Source organism: Pseudophryne corroboree, chromosome 1 (genome assembly GCF_028390025.1).
Source record: "Pseudophryne corroboree isolate aPseCor3 chromosome 1, aPseCor3.hap2, whole genome shotgun sequence".
Lineage (NCBI taxonomy): Eukaryota > Metazoa > Chordata > Amphibia > Anura > Myobatrachidae > Pseudophryne > Pseudophryne corroboree.
The window spans coordinates 699,937,777-699,954,204 of record NC_086444.1 but is presented as its reverse complement, the minus strand read 5'-3'; the positions used below and the strand labels follow the sequence as shown (position 1 = coordinate 699,954,204).

Genomic DNA, 16,428 nt, shown 5'->3' with positions numbered 1-16,428 from the left:
AAATAAATAATACAGGCTGTCTTTTGCTTTGTTGATGGGAAAGACAGGCTGTGATGACCCATGCACAGGACAGAGAGAATGCTCATTTTCCTCTGTCTGTCCTCCCAACTCATCATCAAGACAGGGATCCCGATTCCCGCCCCTGTCTTCCCTGAAGTCACGGAGCTGCAGGCTGCTAAACTTACTGCAGCGTTAACAGGCAGAGTCGCGGGGGAAGAAGAGATGAGGAGAGCGGGTTACAAGATGCAGACCCGGGGGAAGCGGCGGCGGCATGTGACAAGAAGCGGCATGCGTGACTCCGGGAGCCCAATTACGAAGGGGGGGGGGGGGTGACATACGAGAGTCCGGGAGCTCAATCGCTCGCGGGGGGAAGGGAAGGGGCGGCGGCGGGCTGCGGGCTGAGATAATGATGCAGCGTGCGGGAGCCCAATAATTACAATACATTCACCTGACTTCACATTGGCGGCGATGACATCCCTGACTGCTCCTCGTCTTTCAAAAAAAAAAAAGGTGGAGCTTGGCTGACTGAGCCAAGTGTTTAGTGCCGCCCTCCAGTGGCTGCCTAAAGCTGCCTAATGGTGGCGCCGGCCCTGCTGGGGGCATCAACAAGGGACATTACTACTGGGGGCATTATTACTGGGGGAGCATCTACTGGGAGCATCAACAAGGGGCATTACTACTGGGGGGCATTAATATTGGGGGGGTCATCTATTGGGGGCATTACTACTGGGGGCCATCTACTGGGGGCATTATTACTGGGGGCATTACTACTGGGGGGTCATCTATTGGGGGCAACCTCCTAGGGGGCATTACTACTGGGGGCAAACTACTGGAGGACATTATTACTGGGGGGCATCTACTGGGGGCAAACTACTGGGGGGACATTATTACTGGGGGCCAACTACAAAGGGGCTAACTACTGGGAGCATACTACAGGAGGGCATTACTACTGGCGGCGTAACTACAGGGGCATTACTACTGGCGGCTTAACTACAGGGGCATTACTACTTGAGGGCTAAACTACAGGGGGGCCAAACTACTGGGGGCATAACTACAGGGGCCAAACTACTGGGGGATAACTACAGGGGCCAAACTACTGGGGGCATTACTACTGGGGGCATTACTACAAGGGGGGCATAACTACAGGGGCTAAACTACAATGGGTCAAACTACAGGGGGCATTACTACTGGTGGCTAAACTACAAGCAGGCAAACTACTGGGGGCATTACCACTGGGAGGCTAAACTAAAGGGGGGGGGGGGTAAACTACTGGGGTCATACCTGCACGGGCATTACCACTGGGGGCATAGCTACTAGGGCGCCAAATGACTGGGGGCATTACTACAGGCAACATTACTACTGGGGGCAATACGGGCATTGCATAAGGGGCACCACTACTATGGGGTCTATATAAGGGGCACTACCAGTACAGTGGACATTGCATAATGAGCGCTACAACTGTGGGCATTGTATAAGAAGCGCCACCTCACATGCACCGAAGCCGCACGCAAATGTACTTGCCCCTTCCATGGTGCCCCCCCTATCATTTTCTTCTGGATCCGCCCCTGGTGGGAGGCTGTCTCTAAAGCAGGCATGTCCAAACTGCGGCCCTCCAGCTGTTGTGAAACTACATATCCCATCATGCCCTGGCACAGTTTTGCTGTCAGAGAATTCTAAAGCTGTGTCAGGGCCTGCTCTAAAGAGTTTAAGAATATGCTAGAACTTGGTGTCATCAAAGAGTCTAACAGTGAATGGTCCAACCACCACAGTTCTAATTCCAAAACCAGATGGCAGTCTATGCTGCTGCTTAGCGATGGAAGAGGTTAAATACTTGGGGTTTACCATAGGTAGAGGTCTGATTAAGCCCAAACTAAACAAAACTGAGGTTTTCCAAAACTGGCCTCGTCCAGTAAATAAAAAGTGAGAGCCTTATGTCATCACTGCAGTTTATCAGACCTTACAAGGGTAAACAATCAAATATGCTGAAATGGAACCCTTAGGCAAAAAAAGCATTTCAGGCATTAAAAGTGGCGTTACATACACAACCGGTGTTAATAACACCCGATCTTTCTAAAAAAATCTGTGGTTCAACTGGATACCTCAAAGGTAGGGGTAGGTGTCGTGTTTCCCAAAAACCGAGATGGGGAGGAGCACCCCATTATTTATTTGAGCAGAAAACTCAATGAACATGAGAAGAGGAATGCTATTGTTGAAGATGTCTTGGCCATTAAGTGGGCATTGGACACCTTGAGGTATCTCTTGTTCAGATTATTTAAACTAGTGACTGATCATGCTCCGTTAAAATGGATGTCTGTAAATATAGGGCAGAATGCCAGAGTAACAAGGTGGTGTTTAGACTTTACGTTTACTATGGAACATAGACCCTGGGCACAACTAGCCAATGCGAATGCATATTGTCTCGCTTCTTCTGTTGAAGAGCTATAATTGTTCTGTCTCCTAGGTCAAAACAGGTGGGGTGATGTGTGACAAGATCACTGGAATAGTAGAGGAAGGCAGGTATATTTGTCCCCAGTGTGTAAGATACGGTGTGGGTGGTGGCTGATGCCTGGAGTGTGAGCCGGGGGGCGTCCACCATGCCCTGGGTTTTCCAAGTGGCAAGGGGTCTCCAGATGCTCAGGGTAGTGGGACAGCTCCTGACTGTGGGTAGTGACGCTGCTTAGGATCCCGCTGGTCGTCCAAAATCTGCTCTAATGAGGCGGTGACGTGCTTGGACTATTGCCTCACTCTGCAAACTCCTTGAGCGATAGAACTGGGATAAGTGGAATGGATACTTATAGCTTTTCTCTGCTTTGGGGCCTAATTCAGACCTGATTGCTGTGCTGCAAATTTGCAGAGGGCTGCGATCAGATAGTTGCCACAAAGAGAGAGTTAAAACCTGCCCCATGCAAGTGTACAAATGCATGTGTACGCCATGCAAAAACTTTGCCAGGCAGCGAACAGCTGCCAATCCATACACAACTCACTCACCATCGAATGATTTTTCCATACAGTGCAGTCTGTGCGTAACCCAGGACTTACTCCTACAGTGTGATACAAACAGGCTGATCGGTACCGGAGCTGACGTCACACATCCTCCCAGAAAACGCTTGGGCACGCCTGCATTTTTCCTGACACTCCTAGAAAATGGCCAGTTACCACCCACAAACGACCTCTTCCTGTCAATCACCTTGCTAACGCCTTGAGATCAAAATTTTTGCAACATCCTCTCACTGTTTGGCGTTGCGGCTGCGCATCGCGGTCATGGGCGGTGACAGGAAGGGTCAAAGGGGACACTTGTACCGGGCCCCAAGGATCAAAGGGGCCCCAAGTTATACGCCACTTAGTGCCCAGCAGGGATGTGAACCGTCTTGTCTAAATAGGGCAGCAAGCTGTAGCAGTGTGGGCACAGTCTCAGAGTGACAGGAGCCTCTCACACACTGTGACTGTGCGGCACGAGTAGGCGTCCGCTCTTCTGAGTCCAGCTCGGCTGGCGGCCAGGATTCCCGTGCCCTGCGCCAGCCCCTTGCGGTGGGGTGTGAGAGCCACCTGCTGTGCAGTGTTTAGGTCTTAATACTGGGGAGTGCAGCAAAGGTGAATCTCTCCCCGGGGTAAGAGTGAATTGGTGAGGGGATACAGGGCTTTGGGGTGGGGTGGGGGAGCTGAGAATGTAGCATGGAGTCATAGGGGAGAGACAGACAGTGATGTGTGTGGAGGAGGGAGAGATATACATATTTATATTTGTGTATACTGTAGATAATAAATAAATATATTTATATATATTTATTTAACAGTTTCTTATATAGCACAGCAAATTCTGTTGTGCTTTTATACATATAGGGCCCCAGAGATATTACTGTACTGGACTCCAAGATTTCTGTTGCCGGCCCTGATTGCGGTGCATATGCATGATAATCGGCCGCTGTGCGATTTCGCACAACATCGATCAGGTCTGAATCGGGCCCGTAATCCCTAGCCATTTCCTCAGAGGTAAAAAAAAATTGGTAATACCAAATGCTGACATCCCCACCACCGTATCTTACATGCTGTCTGCTGTTCCAGTGACATCTTGCAAACGGGACATTGCTTCCCGTTCCACTCAAAAAGAGCACACATTTACTGACTTAACCTTTGAAATGTTTTAATTCAATAGCTTGCACCAATTCCTACCTGGCTGCTTGTTTAATTGCAAAAACGGTGAAATGTGCACTTTCACTCTTCAATAACCATATTCCACTGGACTTGATATCTACAGGCACTAAAATGCCAAGCAAGGTGCATCATTTGATTTTTGGCAGTCTACCCTGCATGTTCAATACTAATTCATTTTTTTAACCTCTTACTGCATTTTACATTTACTTTTATTTTTTACATCTTTCCATTTCATTGTTGATTAATTGGGTGATATTCAATTCTTTCCGCACCCTTCCACACCCATTCTGTTTCTGCTGATGGGTGTGGTATCATGAGGAGCCCAACTCTTTACGCAGCTAAACCTGCTTACTATTGGCGCGATATGCGCAATAACGCGGATCACTTTAAAAAGGAGATTGGGCGTGATATATAATTTGAATACCATCCATTGTTTGTTTTTTATCTATGTATTTCATTATATACTGTATGTTAGATATTTACTGCACAAAGGTTTTAATTATTTATTGATTACAACTTTATATGCAAATTAGGACATACACCCCCATGTATCTGCAATGTGTGTAATGGCATTACGTTTCCCTTTGTTAGGTACATGCTCCCATTGTTGTTCTAAGGAACCTGTTTATTGTTCTCAGCAATGAACTATGGGCTCCAAAGTAACACTGTAAATGTCACATCTGTCTGCATACTGTTTCTTTTCTTTAAAAAAAAAAAAAACCAACTATTGAACTACTGTATATAACCAAAAGCAATTTTTTTGCCACAATAATTTTTATTGACGTAGAATGTAATCAGTTTAAAATGTCTCATTGCTACAAAATAGGAACACGTTTACAGGACATGACTCAGGGAAGAAGAATTGCTTACCCTCTGACAGCATTTCCTTTGTAAGGCAGCAGTTACTGCACACAGCATGTTGCAATGATGGGTGGGATTCAGCTTTCTGCTGCTAAGTATCATTAGTACAATTTTGTGTAAGGGAACTTTCCATATGCTTTAGGTATAAAGATCACTCAATGTAAAAAACACATCACTACCTTACATTTTACTTCAACCTTTATGTATCTTTGATATAGAAAAAACAGATCAGACTTGTCAACATGATTAGAATAGAACATTTTTCTGTGGGCAATTGCTACCATTCAAACTGTAAGCTTGTAATCTGAGCCAGGAAAGTGGAGGGCAACAAATGTCAGATGTGGATATCCTGAGCAGAGTGATTTGCACTTGGTGGTTCTCTTCCCAGTGATTCTGATTTAGATAATGCAGGCCCGTACACAAGAATGAGAAACAATGCAGCGCTCATAATGCTGCAATGTGTGTTGAGATATGTTAAAAAAGGTCATACATGCCAACACATAGACATGTGAAGTCGGTAATAAATACGCTCCCCCTGTTTTGCCCAAACCCTGCACCAATAAGCCCACAAATGCCCACTTTGGATAAAACACTATCCACTTTAGTTTATGCTCAGCCTCCTAAGAGGCACTTAATTTAAGTCTGTCCAGCCAAAATTGGGACAGTTGAGAGAAACATGGTGACCACATGGTGAAACATGTGTTCTCAGTAGCTGAATCACCTCCCAGCTGCAGAGGGAACCTGGGGACCGTTCACCCAGATACCTTCATTCTGGTGCAGGAGCCCTTTTCCTTGCAGCACATTCAGCCCTTCCAATGCTCCATGCAACATAGACTATCTAACACCACACACAAGGTGATCATGACCACCAAGAGCGTGTTAACCCATAGCTAGAGGGACTTGACTTAGAATCTATGGATTAATGCACGTTAGCCCTGGATTTCAAATGTAATAGCTCCAGGCGTGGAAGATTGAGGCTTTCTGCCCACGTTAAGCACCACAACAAATTGAATTTCCCCCTTAGTGTACAGGGTGATCATTTATTTTGTCTTTAAAAAAAAAAAAACATATATAAGTATAAGACTGTTTGTAATTTACTTCTCACAGTTAGACTTTAATAACATTGCTTAAAATTTATAGATTGTGATAGAAATATAAAGACTTAAGGAGGGAATATGCATCTTACAAGTAACATCTTACATAAAAATCAGTTGTGCTTGCTAGACAGAATGACCTTATATACAAAGTAGAATTGTATTTACTGTATTATACGTATAGATTTCTTCCTTGCTTTTAGTGACTTTTTCATTTACAGGAAGCCGAATAATCAATACTTAGGCGATGGTGAATATAGCTCAGAATCATGGATCCCTCAGTGAATAGGCAACAGATGTCACCCTATAAGACTGACTTCTATGCAAGTTTTTTGCAGACTTCAAACTAATTAATAAAGCACAAAACATTTTATTTATGTAATATTGATTGCACAATGTTATATTACATTTCAAAGCATGAAGCACAAAACTAGTTCCAGATAATGGATTGTCCCTTGGACTCTTTCACGTTAGACTGTTATCTGTCCATTTATGTTTATAAGAAACAGCCCATCAAACAGCCATGCTTTACTGGTGACCGGGGTAGATGTAATCATTTTCTGCATTGGGTAAACACATACCTGTCAACAGTCCTAAATTTTGGCAGAAAAAATAAGCATCATCTCACTTCAAATGAGTGTGGCCTATTTTGTCTATTTTGGGAGGTATGCAAATATTAATTACATGTCAAAATATTATTGTTGAAATAACCAAGAAAAACAAAGCACTAAAGTATTTATTGGACTTTAGCTAAATGCAAACATCTTAGTACAATTATCTGGCTTTGAAGTCGCATGATAAAGATTATTTCTGGTTTCTGAAAAGTGAATTTTTTTTTATTTTTTTTTGTACTACGTGGTGTAAAAGATACATAGTACACAGTATGTACAGTCAGCAACGTTCATTTGTCTGTCTGGTGAATAGCTTCCCAAACTTCTAACACAAACTCAGCAGGGAAGGCAAAATCACCCAGCACAGCATCCAGTCCACTGCTAAATTCCTCAGGGCTCTGTTTCTCCTTGGCTGTCTCCACAAGAGTCGTAGCTAGAAAAAAAGAAGAAAATGCTGCTTACAAATCCAAGCCATTGAACAGTGTGTGTGTTTAGCAGTGTCCCCCACGCACATGTACAATAACATTGCCCACTGGATAAAGCTCAAATAAAATCTTCCAATTCAAGCATAAAATGGCATGCAGTGCATGGTAAAAAGATGAAACTAACATAGTAAGGTGGAAATGTATCTGTCACAGCGACTGTGCTTCTGGTTTGTGAATTGTAAGCATCTGTAGCTATAAATATGAACTCATGTTAGCATGCTGTTTCACAGTATTTTTTTCTACAGAGTAGGCTTACACCTTTTGCTGCATCTCTGCAAAAATATTTATTTCACTTTGTCACGATTCCAGCCTGCACGCAGATACAGCAATCTACGACAGCTGGATCATGGTAGTGCGCACTGTGGACCTGATTCAGAGATGAATGCAGATCGCTGCATATGCAGCCATATCTGCGTTCATCTCCTCACAGGCTGGGGGCCTCCCAGCACAGGGAAAGGCCACCCAGCATGTGTGAGGCCACCTCCCGATGCGTCCGCAATTAGATTGTGAGCGCATCGGAACTAAGGTTGACCCCTGGCGGTCTGCCGCCATTCTTTTTTGAGAGCGACTGCATGTGACTTCAAGCAGCCGCTCCAAAACTGGTCTTGGCCTGCCCCTGTTCAGAATGCCCCACCCCCAATGCCACAATAACGCCCCCCCCCCCTTTCGTGACAGCCACCTCTGTCAATCACATGCAGACGTTTCTTCCTGGTTTGGGTCACTTTGTGTAAGGTCGTGCACATGCAAAACGGCCGGTGCGCGCGCAGACCACCTGGATGCGGCCGCTGCGTCCAGGCCTGAATATCCCCCTTTCGTCGTTCAATGATAAATGCAGAATTTCTCTGCCTCCACAAAATAATTGAGAGCAGTCTTTACGTTCTCCACAAAAATATTAATATTTCACACTATATTACCCATGTACTGTATATGTAGCATTGGGCCTCACAGACTCGCAATATCAAAAAGAATACACTACATTAAATGTATTTTAATCTGAAAAATGTGTTCAAAGCTTAATTCATAAAAAACTTAGGTTATTCAGAGTTGTTAGCAAACCAAAGAAGTTAGCAATTGGGCAAAACCATGTTGTACTGCAGGTGGGGCAGATATAACATGTGCAGAGAGAGTTAGATTTGGGTGGGTTATTTTGTTTCTGTGCAGGGTAAATACTGGCTGCTTTATTATTTTTACACTGCAATTTAGATTTCAGTTTGAACACACCCCAGCCAAATCTAACTCTCTCTGCACATGTTACATCTGCCACTGCAGTGCAACATGGTTTTGCCCAATTGCTAACTTTTTGGGTTGGCTAACAACTCTGAATAACCCCCTTAATAAGGATGACATACAAATTATGATTGCAAATAATTTCAGAAATACAATGAGAAACAACTCAGAAATTTTGATTTACGACAAAGACCATAGGAGTTTCTGTTGTGGGAGGTTTCACAAAGGCAAAAGTTATATGCATCCTTAACTCGTAGTTGTTACTCTCCCAATCAGCGCACCCTATATTCAGTTAAACAGACATTTTTTTCCATGCAGCACTGATCCTTGGCCCGCTCTTTTGGTATTAACTCTTTCAGTACCAAACTGAATTGATTAAAGGGGGGTACACACGGAGAGATCCGTGCTTAAAATCTAAGCAATCTTGCTAGATTGCTTAGATTTTAAGCACGGATCTGCCGTGTGTATGCCCTCCAGCGATAGCGATGCGCGGCCCCGCGCATCTCTATCGCCGATGCTAGATTGAGCCTGCATGCAGGCTCAATCTAGCGGGTCGCTCACTACACCGTTGTGTGAAGTGAGCGGCCCCCCGTCGGCTTTCCCCCTCGCTCAGCACATCGCGCTGTGCTGAGCGGGGTGAGAGATATGTGCTGAGCGGTCTGTGTTAAGATCGCTCAGCACACATCTCTCCCGTGAGTACCCCCCTTAAGACATTTGTGTAAAGCCTCCTTTGTTCTTATAACATAAGGTTTTTCTGTCAAACTAGCAGTTTTTCTGCTAGTTACCTACTTAATTCTCACTAGGTGATTCATCGCACCCTACAGGTGCTCTTCACACCGTTGTGAGGGGCTATGCCCCCTTAACCCTTGCACACACTTGTGGTGTGCAATAGTTGTATTATATGGAGTATTACCTCCAATCATAATTGTGTGAGTGGTTAAATATTGCACGGATAAAGGGCGTGCAATGGTGAAGGGGTCTGTTGAATCACCTAGTAGGTGCTGTGGTTGGGGGAGTGGCGGGTGCGGGTAGACGAGGATGGGGGAGGGAGGCCGCGGGTGGGGGAGGGGTGGTTGCAAGGGTGGTGCGGGTGGGAGAGATGCTGGTGCGGCAGTGGGGGAGGGGAGGGTGCCGTGAGTGGGGGTCCGGAGCCACCGCAGGCGTGGGGGTGTGCCCGGGTGTAGGAGGGGCGGGTGCAGGGGTGCTGTGGGTGGGGGAGGGGGTCCTGAGCCACCTTGGGTGGTGGAGGGGGTGTGTGCGGGTGCCGCGGATGGGGACGGAGGTTCTGCGAGTGGGGGAGGGGCGGGTAATGCTTCTCCTGCTTCTCCTCCTGGAAGCAGCTAAGCTGCTGTTCTCCCTTTGGCAGTGGTTCTCCCGGAGACTCGCACAGCAGCCAGTCACTATTGTTAGCGCCGGTGTACCAACGCACCGCATTACAGGGAAGAAGATGCACTCAATAAACTACAGCTCCCAGCAGCCTGAATGCTTCGGCACTAAGGGTTGCTGGGAGCTGTAGTTTATTTAGTGCATATACTTCCCTGTAATGCGGCGCATTGGGACACCGGAACTAACAATAGTGACTGGCTGGCAGAACTGACTGACTCGCTGAATCAATGTAAAAGGTGAGAGTGCTGTGCAGAGTCAGTGTCAGCGTCCAGACATTACCCTCCGCGATATCACCCACTCTATCCATCACATTAGCCATCTCGGGGCTTCCAGGCCGGCCGGCCAGGTGCTGTGTTGTGGAGTCAGGGCCTCTGGGGATCTGGGTGTGGCTGTGGCGGGTAGGCACTTCTGTGACATCACACGCAGAGGATGCTCCGGGGCTCAGAGAGTATGTGGCGCTGGGAGGGCTATGAAAGCCTTCCGCTGCGCCGCTTTCATACACATGTATGCCGGTGACCGCAGCAGCTTTTGTTCCACGTGCGCCTAGGGAGTGGGGATTGTTGATGCTGGAGGGGGCAGGCAGACAGGCAGCAGGACATAGCGGGTCATTCCGACCTGATCGTAGCTGTGTTAAATTTAGCACAGCTACGATCACTCACACTGACATGCGGGGGGATGCCCAGCACAGGGATAGTCCACCCCGGATGTCAGGCCGCCCCCCCCTCCCTACCCCCCTGGCACAAGTACAAAAGCATTGCACAGCGGTGATGCTTTTGTACTTGAAGAGTAACTCCCAGCCAGCGCAGCTCCTGCGGCTGGCCGGGAGTTACTCAGCGCTGGCAGGGTTGCAGTGGCCCACCTCACGGTCCGGCCATGGCTGCAAAACGGCGGCCAAATGCCGCTGTGCCGCCCCCTCCCACCCAGCGACCACCTCTGCCTGTCAATCAGGCAGAGGTGATCGCTAGGCAATGACAGTCATTGGCTGTCAGCCATGTGCAGGCGCACTGCGGTGCCGGAGCATGTGCAGCTCTGCCCTGATCGCTGCACTGCGATGAACTGCAGCGAGCGATCAGGTTAGAATTACCCCCATAGGACGCTGCAGTAAAAGGGTTTTTTTACCCTATCTACAGCGCAGAGACTTGCTGCAGATGCAGTGGCATACCCTCACACTGTACTTTTTTGGTAGGTACAGTACCTTTTTTTTATGGTCTGTACCGTTTTTTGGCTCTCCAAACTTCCATTGAAAGTATAGGAAAAGGGGCGTGGCCACACTGTTGTACCCGTGGCCACGCCCCCTTTTCGAATTTGTAGCGATTTTTATGTGTAAATGCAGTGGGCCTATTTTGGGGTGTGGAGCTGGAGCTGCAGCTCCATCAGCCCCATTGTTAATCCTGCTCTGGGAACACACAGCAGACAAAAGACAGAGCCTCCAATTGGATGTAACCTGTGTGGGAGGGCGTTTCTCGCCCAATCAGCTGTGGACTGGGTGTGATAGACCTGCTGCTAACCCAATGAGAGCTCCTAGCCATGCCTAGCGTTAGCCACGCAGTCACAGAGTGACAGATCTGGGCAATTATATAGGAGATTAAAGGCTAAGAACCTGTGATTTGTCAATACTTTGTGCAGTTTTATGGATTTGTCAGGAAAGAGCTTCGCCTGACCAAATGCCCTTCTTACACAATTTCTGTCACTTGCAGAGATATAGGGGGAGATTCAAATGCTTGAAAAGTCAGTTGGGAGTCTGTTTTTTCCTATCTAATAGACAGGAAAAAACAGACACCCAACCAACTTTTCAAACATTTGAATCTCCCCCATAGAGTCTGTGTATAAGGCCAGAGGTGCCAATATATTTTGTAGCTCATACATGGTCCCCTGCGGTGTTCAGTACACACAGCTTCTTTACAACTGAGCAGGTTCAGTTACTTCAATTGCAACATACTATTTCAATACATTGCTTCATATGGAATATACATTGATAGGAGATATCTAGGAAAATATAATTTCATGAGCCCTAGGTCACAAACTTATTTAATCATTTTTACATAATAGCTGGGTACATACTAGAAAGATATATTATTAATTTGAGGGATGAACGATACAGGTGGAACCATGCTAATCGTGTCTCCGTCTGTGCCTGGGCACACCCGCGGACGGATCATCTAGTCACGCTGGGAACGCTGCAATGCGATGGAGCCGCATCAGATGAGCATGGCTCCACCTGTACGTCATTTACAGACATATCTAATTGGCCTGGCAGAACAGCCGGTGCTGATATAAATGAAAGATACAGGATATCGGTGCATATGTGTGTGTGTACGAGCACCCACACACCGCCAACACTGACAACACAACTGGGTAGGCAAATTAAATGACAGCCCAATTGTATTGCCTGGCTCGACATGTTGAGCAACTGAATGGTGTGTATAGATTACCTATGTACAGTAATCCCAGGGTTCTTTTGGAACTTAACTCAGAGCTATTGAGACCCCTATATATTGATTTTCATTGAGTCAGTTACATCAGGAATGATACGAAGGACTGGCGTATAGCAGAGGTAGTCCCAATATTTAAAAAGGGAATTAAATAGTTCTCCAACTGACCTGTCTGTGCTAAATTCTCCTCATTAAGATTTGTAATAACCTTCGGTATGCTATATATCTTTTACTTAAAGGACAACCGGGCCTCCAACTTGTTGTATATAGTCTACCTGGCTCCCTTACTGTTTTTCCCTCTCTCTTCTTTTTGTACCCCATTTACTTGTGAAAATTTTTCAATAAAAAGTAATGTTTAAAAAATAAATAAATAGAGAATTACAACTCATCCCAGCAACTATAGGCCAGTAAGTTTGACATCTATAGTGGGGAAAATACTGGAAGGTAGATTTAGGGATAGTATACTAGACTAATTGGATACCTCCAAAGTTATTAATAGAAATCAACATGGTTTTGTGAGGGACAGGTCATGTCAAACTAACTTAATAAACTTCTACGAGACAGTGAGCCATAATATTGATCAGGGTAAGGCAGTGGGTGTGGTCTTTTTGGACTTTGCTAAGACATTTGACACAGTGCCACATTAGAGACTAAATTTCAAATTGAGAGAGCTTTGGGTAGGAAACACTATTTGTACCTGGGTAAGTAATTGGCTGTACAACAGGGAACAGAGAGTGGCGATGTTCTCTGAATGGGCCTCAGTGCTTAGTGGAATACCACGGGATTCAGTACTCGGGCCATTGCTGTTTAACATATTCATTAATGACCTAGGAGAGGGACTGGAAAGCACAGTGTCAATTTTCGCAGACGATACTAAACTGTGTCAAGTAATTAATTCAGACAAGGATGTTGCGTCTCTACGGAATGATTTATCTAGACTGGAGGTTTGGGCAGACAAATGGAGAATGAGGTTCAATATAGAAAAATGTAAAGTTATGCGCTTTGGGACTAAGAACAATCTGGCAGCCTATAAATTAAATGGAGAAACTGTAGGGATAACGGTAGTTGAAAAGGATTTGGGAGTGCTCATCGATAATAGACTTAGTAGCAGTACGCAATGTCAAAATGCAGTAACAAAAGCTAATAAGGTGTTAGCTTGCATAAAACGGGGAATGGAAACAAGGGATGAGAGTGTAATCCTGCCACTGTACAATCATTGGTACGGCCGCACCTGGAATATTGTGTACAGTTCTGGGCACCGCACTATAAAAAATATATCTTGGAACTCAAAAGAGTTCAGAGGCGAGCCACCAAACTGGTTAAGGGGTTAGATGCACTGGATTATGAGGAAAGGTTTACTAGGTTAGATATATTTAGACTGGAAAAGAGGCGACTGAGAGGGGCCACTATTAATATTTATAAATACATTAAGGGACAATACAAGGACTTATCAAACGATCTGTTTGCCAAAAAAAACACTACACAGGACACCCCCTGAGGATAGAAGAAAAAAAAAATTCATACCCAACGGAGGAAAGGGTTCTTCACAGTAAGAGCAGTAAGGCTTTTGAATCCTCTACCAGAGGAGGTAGTAATGGTGGACTCACTAAATAAGTTTAAAAATGGATTAGATAAATTCCTAACTGAAAGAAATATCCAAGGTTACAGCATCTAACTGATATATAATTTTATAATACAGGTTGAACTCGATGGACATTTTATCTTTTTTCAACCTCACCAACTATGTAACTGTATAACTATATGTTGCTACTCTGTCGGCATGACTGCCACTTTATCTATCTAGAGTGTACCTAACCTATGTCATACTTACCTACTCTCATGTTATATCCTTGAGACTGAGGAATGGGTGGCCCTAACCATAGCCCAAACCCTTCTGTGTGATAACACAGTTAATAAAATGTCATTACCTATTGATGGCACAACTATCTCCTCTAGCCCTCAAGTAAGCTGTCTTGGAGTTATCCTTGATTCCACCTTCTCCTTCAAACCACACATTCAGTAGCTCTCACAGTCCAGCCATTTCCATCTAAAAAATATTTCCAGGATCAGACCCTTTCTCACCCAGGATGCTACTAAGATCTTCATCCACTCACTGGCCATCTCCAGATTGCACTAGTGTAACCTCCTCCTTTCTGGCCTCCCTGACAAGCACCTCTCTCCGACTCTCCACTCCAATCTATGCTCAATGCTGCTGCCTGACTCATCTTTCCAAGAGTACTATGTCCACCTTTCCGCTCTTACAAGCCCTACACTGGCTCCCCTTCTGAATACAATTCAAGGTTCTCACACTCACTTACAAAGCACTCATCCATTCCTCTTCCATTTACATATCTGACCTTATTCCCATTTATACTCCCACCCGCCCTCATTGCTCCACAAATTCTTTCCCTGCCAACTGGTTACTTCCTCCCATTCCTGCCTCCAAGATTTTGTCGGTGGTGCTCTCTGTCTCTAGAATTCTCTAACTCTCCTAATCAGACTCTCCACGTCTCCACAAAACTTTAAACAGGCTTTCAAGACCCACTTCTTCAAACCCAGGCATCTCTCATCCGAAGCCTCTGTTATAAGTTCACTTCTACCCCATCTGTGTCAATGCTGTCTATCTGCCCCACCCATTCAGAATGTAAGCTCTTATGACACAGCCCTCTTAAAGACACAGCCCTTTCTTGGTTCCTATCCTACCTATCTAACGCTCCTTCAGTGTTCGCTTCTCTGAATCTACCTCCTCTTCGCTACCTCTTTCAGTTGGAGTACCGCAAGGCTCAGTATTGGGTCCTCTGCTTTTCTCTATCTATACCTCATCTCTTGGTAAACTAATCAGCTCTTTTGGTTTTCAGTATCATCTGTACGCAGATGATACTCAAATCTACCTATCCTCACCTGACTTGTCCCTATCTGTACTGGACCGTGTCACTGAATGCCTTTCTGCCATTTCATCCTGGATGACATCTCTCCACCTCAAACTGAATATTTCAAAGACAGAGTTAATTATATTTCCACCGGCCAATAGTAGGTACCAACCTGATATCTCTATCACTGTTGAAAACTCGACTATCTACCCTACCCCACAAGCTCGCTGCCTAGGTGTCATCCTTGACTCTGATCTGTCCTTTGTTCCCCACATTCAATCTGTCTCAAGATCATGTTACATGCATCTAAAAAACATATCCAAAATACGACCATACCTTACACAAGACACTGCTAAAACTCTAATCCACACTCTCATTATCTCCCGCATTTATTATTGCAATAGTCTCCTAACTGGTCTTCCCAAAACGAGACTCTCACCACTACAATCCATTCTGAATGCAGCGGCGAGGCTTATCTTCCTCGCTAGACGTTCATCGTCTGCAGATCCACTCTGTCAGTCCCTCCATTGGTTACCTGTACTCTACCGCATTCAATATAAAATACTTTTACTCACACACAAGGCCATTAACCAAACTACACCAACGTACATCACTTCGCTTATCTCAAAATATCTCCCAACCCAACCTCTTCGCTCTTCACAAGACCTGCGTCTCTCATCCACACTCATTACTCGCTCCCACTCACGATTGCAGGACTTTCATCGGGCTGCACCCACTCTGTGGAATGCCCTACCACGCACAATAAGACTCTCCTCTAGTCTCCAAACCTTCAAGCGTTCCCTGAAAACTCACCTCTTCAGGCAAGCATACCAAATTCCAGAACCGCCCACATAACTTTCATAAACCTTCCTATCAAATTGCATCCACTCTGTACAGTCCACACATATCCTCACATGTCTTCTCATTCTATGCAATAGATAGCACCTTTCCTTATGTACACATGCCTATTTCCCTATAGATTGTAAGCTTGCGAGCAGGGCCTTCCTACCTCTATGACTGTTTGTTATCACCCATTTTGTTATTGTTATTTCAAATTGTAAAGCGCAACGGAATTTGCTGCGCTATATAAGAAACTGTTAATAAATAATAAATAAATAATGAGCAGGGGCCCTCTCCCCCTCTTGTACTTTTCCCTCTTTTCTACTTCATACTCCCTTCAACAGCACCTAACCATCAGTTTCTGCCACCCTGATACTTATTTCAGAGTCCTGTCCACTGATGCAGCAATGTTTATATACCAAGTACTTGTCCTACAATGCCTTGTATTGTAAGTTGTTTTTGTCTTGCTTTGC

The 16,428-nt window shown here is 45.3% G+C and overlaps 1 protein-coding gene across 1 annotated transcript in view; it reads right to left on the bottom strand.

Moving 5' to 3' along the window:
- Positions 1-6,183: 6,183 nt before the first annotated feature.
- GIPC3 (GIPC PDZ domain containing family member 3) overlaps positions 6,184-16,428 on the bottom strand; it is a 303,143-nt gene continuing 292,898 nt past the window's right edge. The window contains exon 6 of the mRNA XM_063931102.1: positions 6,184-7,148. Within this exon, the coding sequence (XP_063787172.1) occupies positions 7,006-7,148 (143 nt within the window). The 3' untranslated portion in view covers positions 6,184-7,005. The remainder of the gene's footprint in view (positions 7,149-16,428) is intronic.